General features: G+C 30.2%; 1 protein-coding gene across 1 annotated transcript in view; it reads left to right on the top strand.

Annotated features, from left to right (window-relative positions):
• The first annotated feature begins 2,819 nt into the window (after positions 1-2,819).
• The window catches only part of LOC106683204 (facilitated trehalose transporter Tret1-2 homolog), a 127,000-nt gene continuing 120,690 nt past the window's right edge, over positions 2,820-9,129 (top strand). The window contains exon 1 of the mRNA XM_067049216.1: positions 2,820-2,968. Within this exon, the coding sequence (XP_066905317.1) occupies positions 2,843-2,968 (126 nt within the window). The 5' untranslated portion in view covers positions 2,820-2,842. The remainder of the gene's footprint in view (positions 2,969-9,129) is intronic.

Genomic DNA, 9,129 nt, shown 5'->3' with positions numbered 1-9,129 from the left:
GGTATTAGGCAGCGCGGGGGCATTGTGGTAAGAGAGAATGCTACTAACTGAAAGGACCCGGGTCTGAATCCGGCTGGGCAGATAAATATTTTTTGTTACACTGTAACCGTGAGTCAACCCTGTGCATTATGGAGCACTCCTGAGGTCTACGCAGCCTCATAAAGTGGGTACTCTTAATTAGGGAAAAATCTGGTTGAAAAAATAACCGAAAGAATTAAAAGATATGGAGGATTAACAAATTCTACGAGCCATTGTTTATGTTTCAGCGATGTTCCATTCACAATCCAATCTTCGGGGTATTAATACAGATTTGTTTATGTACGACGAGAAAATTAAAAGAGATGAAATCATAGTTTAAAATCGAAAGAATTTGATGATAAAAGAGATAGAGAGAAGTCCTACCAATCGTTGTTTACGCTTTAGGGATTATCCGTACTATAATTAGAGGTTACGCAAGTGAGATCACCGACTACAATGACACTTTTTGTTATATACCAGTAGGCGTCTCACGGGCGGAGAGACGCATTATAAAACTCTGAAAAGGGGACTACTGTGTGGAACATGTATTACCTTCAACCCAACGTCTTCGGGAGAAGATTTCGACCCATCTGATGTGACGGAAAATTGAAAGATTCTTCTGCAAGAGCCATCCACTGAAAGGAATTCCTCAGTTAATATAACAAGAAAATGGTGCACAAGCCGAGGAAAGATAAAGATAAAGTTGCTGACATTGAGCCTCGTACGATAAAATGAAAGCAACAGAGGAAGACCAAAGGAAACTGTCTTGGGATGTGAGGCAATTTCTGTGGAAATGAACACCAAGGCTAATACACGCCAAAGAAGAATAACAGGGAGCCATGAGGTAAAGAATAGCGTGCATAGGGTCGGTAGCACGAGCTATGATCGGCAGAATTCGATAACTCCACGGAATAAACGCCGCGGATCTCAAAAATAATATATCTTACATAGATAAGAAACTCATTAACATCCTTGACAAATGTGTGGTCAAAGTACACTTTCCAAGCAAGTGGAGGATCGATATTCGCGCGATTGCGAGCACCGCTACCTATACTCTCTCGAAACTATTATTGGTGTTTAAATGATATACAGGGGGAAGCTTTATGGATGGATTACAAAATGAAGAAGCTCGAGCAACAACGGAACTTTCAAAAGAGGCATTACTATTGGAGGGGATGAAAACTCGGTCCTTGTGTTTAACAGGTGAATAGAAAACGCAGGGTGATGAGGTCAATGATATAGAAGGGTTTTTGTAGTGGTCGTGCGTGAGGAGGAAATTGATTACGGCCACCGTATGATGCACCGTCGTAATGATGCCCCTTGACATCCTCCTCAAAGAGTATTCCATTAAGTATGAAGTGATGCAGGGGCTGGTCCCTAATCTGTTGAAGAATATTTTGCGGGAGGACTCAAGTCAAAAGGGTACAACTCTAAGAATATTATTTCTCCCCGTCCATGCAACACTGAAGGCTAATTGGGTCCTCCCAGACTACTGGGTCTCACGGATCCTACCTGGACATGCTTTGAAAAGAACATTAATCCCTGATACCACGACAGCGGGGTCTTTGAAACAGCAGAACATGTAGTGGTATACTGCTCAACTATGGTGGATAGACACCATTGCTTCTTCTAGGGATCTTCGCCCTAGCCGAGTCTGACTGTCCCCTTCTGATGGAAGAAGTGAACGATTCCTTCTTCAGGCAGTTCATCTAAAAGTGGAAGGAAGAAGTGTGCCCTAGGCATGTTGGTAAGAGGTCGACCATCCATCATCAAGAAGCCACCGGCAGGGGGCCCATATAGAATATGGCCCATATTGCCTATATCAGCCTATATGGCCCATATAGGCAATATATTCTATGGATAATAATTTCTTCTATTTAAAAATTTCTAGGAAAATAAAAAAACCTTACAGAAGCAAAAAATATAAAATCAAGACCATCAATATTTGGGTCATACCAGCGCAAAGCTGCAGCTTTTGTATATTAAAGTGGTCAAATACCAGCCTACAAGAAATAGATCGTCTTGTGAGAACGATACTCAGGCAAGAGCGGGTCCATCATCTCATATCATCCAAATCCCGAATTTATTTATCCAGGAAAAAAGGAGGACGAGGACTCCTAAATATTGAAGAAGCGCACCAAAAGCAGGAATTATCCCTACGACAATATTTTCATTTAAAAACCACTAGTGTTTATGAGGCGATCGTTACAACGGATTATGGTCTGACCGCACTGAACCAGAGCAAAGTGGATGAGCCGAACATTGTTTCAGAAAAAGAACGACTGGCAGAACGGAAAAGCCAGTCTCTGCATGAGAGATTCTATAGCCAACTGAACGAAGTCTCCATAGACAAAAAAAGATCAGTTCAATGGTTAAAAGCTGGAAGGCTATTCTCCAAGACAGAGGGGTTTGTGGTTGGCATTCTGGATCAGGTGACTGCCACCTGTTTCATAATAAAGTACAAACTAATACTATTAGTCTTGTAGATTTATCTTAATTCAATTACACAGAATTGTACAATAGTAACTTGTACTATAGTATTTTTTAATTCCTGTAATATCACTAATAGTCATCCCTATCATGAAAAAAATAAGTATTAGTAGTACTACTACACTAGTTTCTACACTTGTATTATGAACTAATACTATTAGCTTTCATTATGAAACAGGGCCCAGAACGCTCAATAGTTTTTTATAGTGAGTTTTCCCTCCAAGTGGTGTATTGTGCATTGTCGGCTACGCTCGTTAGAAGAGTTGTTCACGCCACTAATCGATAATCACTTGCGTTATCGCGATGAGCCAATTGACGCCCGAGTAAGGGTCCAATGATAACGGCGATGCTGGATCGAGGGAGGTGGTTGGAGGGTAGTGGGGACCTCAGCGAACCGGCTAGTTCAGTAGCTGCTGTCATGTATCTAAGGTTACCCAAGCAATGCGCGCGCTTCTACACCGTGAGTAAATTATATATTGTATATTATCATTATATCTTACTTTCTATATCACTATTTTAATTTAATATTTAATATTGTGGGGAGAACATAAATTTAAATTCCTAAAATATATTGGAAATTAGTGAATGCGCAACGAAACTTAAGAAAATTTCGCGGTCGTCTTAATAATATTTATCATCATAGATATTTCTAACATTACTGTGATAATGAACACACACTTAATTTTAACATTTATACTGCACGTTAAATAAGAATAAAATGATGCTTTAATATAAGTAAAATAACGAAAATTAAATATTGCAATTAAAATATGTACATTATCAATCATGTGTGAAATATATAGTTTAATCATCACTCAACGGTTACCTATGTTTGATTCTAAAGTTTCTTGAAAAAAAATATATATTTAAATTTTAGAATAAAAAAAATTTGAAAAATTAAAAGTCAACTTTAAAATGCCTACCTGAAATCCTAATAAAAAGTCACCAGTATTTAAGATTTTGAAATTTATTAAAGAAACAAAATTTTAATTAATAATTAATCAAATAAAATATTATTTTAAATTTGTAATCACTGATTATTTAAAATGTCCCTTATAATACACTGGTTTTATTTATTATTTATGAATGATCAGTTAATCAAATATAATATCTTTTACGTCAGTATAAAGAGTTAAATATCCATCCATGGATTAGTTGACTACATCTTATTTTCAAACTATAATTTATGATCAATAAACACTATTATTTATCATTATTTTTCAATAATGCAATTAATGCAATAATACAGTTATTATTATTATTCGTGAATGAAAAATATATAATCGTTGACAATCATTCAATAAGGAAAAGAAAAGTAAAAACAGTGATTTTCGCGTTAGATACAATTGCATATTATTCATTGTGAATGCTCTTTAACAGCATAGCGTATCGAGTTTATCCTCTTATATACATCATATATATTTATATATATAAGAATAGAATTTAAATTGGTTTTTTTCTATGTTAATGTGTTTGAATGAATAATGCATGAAATACAAGAGACACTGTTAACATGAATTTAATATTTTCAGTTTAAATTTTTTTAAATTACTCTTTAGTAGTTTTTATTAATATCTGTTTAGTCCTGAAATGCCTATTTTACTTGAATATATTTGATGATTTTATGATTATTGTCATTGTTTACTTTATATTTTTTTAACAGCTAGAATATGGGAAAAGATTAGCAGCAGGTTCTTAATGAACTGAGCTTATTCAAATGTTTCAGTTTCTGAATGAAAGTTCTATGTTGTAATCAATATCTTTTACGCTCTCATAACCTTTAGTGAACAGTTCGGCTTGATTGGTTTAAAATCTGAATTGTAACATTTAACAATTATGTATAGATTTTAATAACTTAATATGCATATATATTTTTTTTTTTTATTTTTACTACGTGGAGTCACAATGTAACTGTCCGAAATTAAAACTGTTAAAAAAAAAATAAATGTTAAAGTACTGAAAAATTTATTAACTCATAAATGTAGAAAATAAAAATTAGTAAATGATATAAATTAATTTAAAGTTAAAATCTAATACAAACCTATTCATTCATTAAAGACACATAAGACTGCAAAAGCCTTTTTATTTATAAAATTTTTCTTTTCTGTACTTATCTAGTGTAAAAATTAAATTTATAGATTTAAAAAAATAGAGATGTGGTCAATATTTTTTGATAAAATATTTAATTATTTTATTTTATAAATAAAAGGGAACTTACGTTTTATTAATTTGAAATATTTATGTAGGTTATCTAAATTGTAATAGTATTGTACATAAATGTTTAAACACAACTAGTTCTTTATATAAAAATATCATTTCCCCATAAAATAATTTATTTTATTTGGATCAGTATTAATTCTGATTAATTTAAATTTATTTTATTTTGATCACTATCAATATCCTTTTATTTATTCTGCTTTTGACACATTTCTTTAAAAGTATTTGAAATTAATAACTGTTCAAATCTATCTTCATGAAATCTATAATTTAAAATACGGGTTATCACCCTTTATGAAACATTGTATTTTTAAAATTTACTTAAATAATTTTGTTTCTTAATAATAACAAACAAAAAATTTAAAAAAATTTGATAAACTGAATTTTATAAAAAAATTCATACATAAGTAATGAAATTATAATATACAAAAGAAATAATATTTATGGAGTCTATAAAACAACTACATCGATCTGTATGAAGATAATATAAATTATATCTGATCTTATAAGATATATTCTTTTTCTGAATGTTGTTTTGTTGATTTATTTATTGATTAATACTAAAAGAGAATTGAAAAACATTTTTAAAATCATATAAAAGAGTTTTCAAGTCAGATCTTTTATACATTCTAAAGTAACAGTACAATAAAATCTGAATAATAAATTAAACTAATATATTACAAATGGGAAAAAAACTCTATTTAAAGAAAACCAAAACTAAAAATAAAAAACTCCAATCAATTTATGTTAGTACAATTTTAATTTGTATTTCATCAGCAGAATTGTTTGCAAATATATATATCTACTTCTGAATAAGCAAATCTTTATTATTTTAAATTTAACAAAATTTACTTTGCATGGATGCTATACTAAAATAATTTTATTTTCTTCACTACTGTTATTTAAATATAGGATAATTAATTTCAAATTTAAACTTTGAGAAACCCAGTTTCTATATCGAATTTTTTTTCGAATTGGTCTCTTATAATATTTTTTAGATATAACCCTTAATATTTGTTTTTTGTAAAGTCTAATGTTGTATTTTAAACCATTTTTATGATAGTATATTAACTTATTTTTTTAGCAGCCTTGGAGGCTCTGATAATTATATGATAACAACTATGTAATTATGCATTTAAATTTTGATGAATTTAGTGTACTAATTCAAAAATATGTTAACATTTTTCTTTTTTAAATTTTTGGTTACAGAATAATCCTAAGTATATACTAATCTTAGATTTTATAAAATATAATTTGATATATAAATTTAAAAAAATATGTGTGAATTTTTATTAATAATTTATGTTTAAAACTTATTTTTTATGATATATCATTATAAATTTGTAATAACGTTGGAGGTTATGATAAATACAGGATAACAACAAATACAATTTGTAACTACGATTTAGTAAAAAATATTTTGTTTTTTAGCTCTCTATTTCAGAGAATTCAAACCGTCATATTTCCCTTCATCACGGATATGATTCCATGTTTGGCATTTTATTTGTTGCCGCCTAAACACCCCAGCGTGCCCCCAAAGAACAATATAGGAGCTGCAATGACCCAGTTTTCCCAAACGATCATGTCAACCGTGATTGTGGGCCTGTCACCTTGAAGTTCTTTCCTGAAGCAAACGATGTTTGGCGATCGCCAAGCTTACCCGCGATCTTCTCCTTGCGGTCCCTCGTCGTCCTCCTTCGAGGCGTCAATAAAATATATTTAATCAAATATCGACGTTCGCATTGAGCAGCTCACTCACGGGGAACTGGTAGTTGTTGTGAAATTTAGATCCAGGAAGTAAGAGCACGATTTCCTTGACACAATAAAACACATCTGAAGTTATGATAGTAATTATTTTGACGTTTGTATATATTAAAATGTACCTCGGCTTTTCGTGATAAGATTTGCATTTTTTTTTTTCCTCATGGTTCTAAGTAATGTTGTGATGGTTGTAAGTAAGGTTTTCAAGAATATTAGCAGCCTCATTTTTTTCGATATCTTTGAAAACTTGGTTGCGAAGTAGACTATCTCTAACTCAGATATTTCCAATAGAAAGAGATATTTTCAGTGCAAGGTTTCCATAGTAAATCTCGAAGTTTATTTTTTATACAACTTTCGACGGTTTACTACAAACGGCGCGAACAATTAAACAAACGTAAAGAAAAAGTCCTTATAGAATTCAATTTCCTGTAAGAATCAATCATAATTTGAGCCTCCTCAGGTGCTTGCCGTACCCCTCGGGGCGATGATGTTTTAATAAATAAATGATTGAATTTTCACGATGCATTTTCATTGTTAATCGTTTCAATTTTCCATAAGTTTTTCAAGGTTCATGGCTTAAGATTGGTCGGATCAGAAAAATCACCCATATAATATCTTTCTCGAATTAGATTTTCTTTTATTTAAAATAAATCTATATTTAAGTGCGTTAGAAAAAACTGACTGAGGATAAAATGTCGACTTCAATAACAAAAAGAAACTTCATTCAGCATAATCAAGACCTGCCAAGTTTTATTTCAGAGTTATAAAAACTCTGGAAAAAATGGTGATTAAGAGTTGAATTTTGTACACCCTGTGTGAGATTACGTTTCTTATATGCCAAAAGAAAAAAACAAACAAATAAAACGGGTATTATTTTATGTTTTTTGAGTGATTAGTTCAAATTATGATTTCTAAGTTGACTGTGCTAATAAAGGAATATCATCGTTTGAATAACATATTTTTGTGTCAGTTATGTAACTTAACACTTGTTCCTCTATATTTATTTTTTCATTTAATAAAATATTGTACAAAAATTCATACGAATAGTCAAGGAAATAGCAGTCCATCAACTTGAAGAGTTCAGATAATTCTGATTATATTATGTTTTATATGGCCATCTATTTACTACATAAAATAAATAGGACTAATGAATATCTAAAATAAAAATTGCCATAGTAAATAAAACAGAAAATAAAGTAAATAAAAAATTAACGTAATAAACTTTAAAGAAATGTTAATAGACTTAAAAAACAAAAAATATAAATTAAAAAAATATACAATAAAAGAAATATTTATTTAGCAAATAAACAATAATTAAAAATTAAATAGGAAGAAACAAAATTAATATTAAATGATTTAAATTATTATTAAACATATTTATTAGGCACTAAGGACTAGACAATGATATATTAAATTACGAAAAATAGATAAAATACGATGAAAAATAAGGAAGAAAATAGGGACTAAATCCTATCAAAATTATCATTAAAATATTCAATAAAAAAAAAAAAAAAAAAAAAGAAATTACTAAAATGAAAAAAAAAACATCAATTAAATCAATACCAATACTGTGATACTGGAGATGTCGGTCGAGTTGACCAAATCATTTTTAGATAGTAAAACGAATACACTAACCACAATACATTTTCACAAGTTTGTTTTGGTTCCTTGGTCGTTGAACTCGCCGACTGACCTTCTGAATACATTTTTTGTGTTTTTTTTTTAAATATCGGTTCTCGATACTCATATTGTATACATAATAATCGATAATTCGATATCGAAATTAAGGTATATCGAAAAAAAATTGAATAGAAAATATCTACTGATATATATAGCTATCCCATACATGGATATTCTTCCAACTTCCCTTCTCACAAGCGTGGAACATTCTGTGAATAAATAATGTAAAGCAACTTTATTTTTTTACCTCCTAATTTGATTTATTCAACAGCTACGATATATATCTACATATATACATACACGGTGCCCTTCCGTAAAGAAACTTCTTTTTTCAAACTAAAAATCGCTGAGAGTAGTAAACTAATTTCATCGGGAATAATATAGATGTTTTTAATACTAAAAAATCATTCGAATCTATTAGTATTCAATCTTTTATATAAAATTGTTTAGTAAAATCTAATCTTAGGCAAGGTTCATTAACAAGTAAAGAATATCAACTATTTTGATGCAAACCAAACACTATAAAACAGAGAGAGAGAGGGTATGGGAGGGAGAGAGAGAGAGAGAGAGAGAGAGAGAGAGAGAGAGAATTATATTTTTCTAACCCCGGTTAACCTTTAAGGAGGATAAAACCTAGCTGATATATAAGATCATTTAAGTTTACAAATGATATACTGATATAAAAATCGTTTTGTCAGGGATGGTAAAAAAAAGTCTAAATATTTTTGTTCAAGTTCCTAGTGTTGGTGCATATACTAGATCGGCATTGTGAAAATGATTTTTTTATCCTAAATGTTTCTTGACATAAAGTAATTTAATAATTCTTCTCAGACAAAACTATGTTCTGCCTTAAGTGTGACGCACATTCTACTTGTTACACGATATTAACTTGATTCATCTTTTTGCAGAAACTGTTGAAATTTTATTATAAATTAAAAATAATATTTCTAATTTTTTTTTTAA

The sequence above is a fragment of the Halyomorpha halys genome, unplaced genomic scaffold (genome assembly GCF_000696795.3).
Source record: "Halyomorpha halys isolate HHAL.00 unplaced genomic scaffold, Hhal_1.1 Scaffold472.1, whole genome shotgun sequence".
Lineage (NCBI taxonomy): Eukaryota > Metazoa > Arthropoda > Insecta > Hemiptera > Pentatomidae > Halyomorpha > Halyomorpha halys.
The sequence above is the reverse complement of the archived record's forward strand: the minus strand, read 5'-3'. Positions and strand labels throughout refer to the sequence as shown.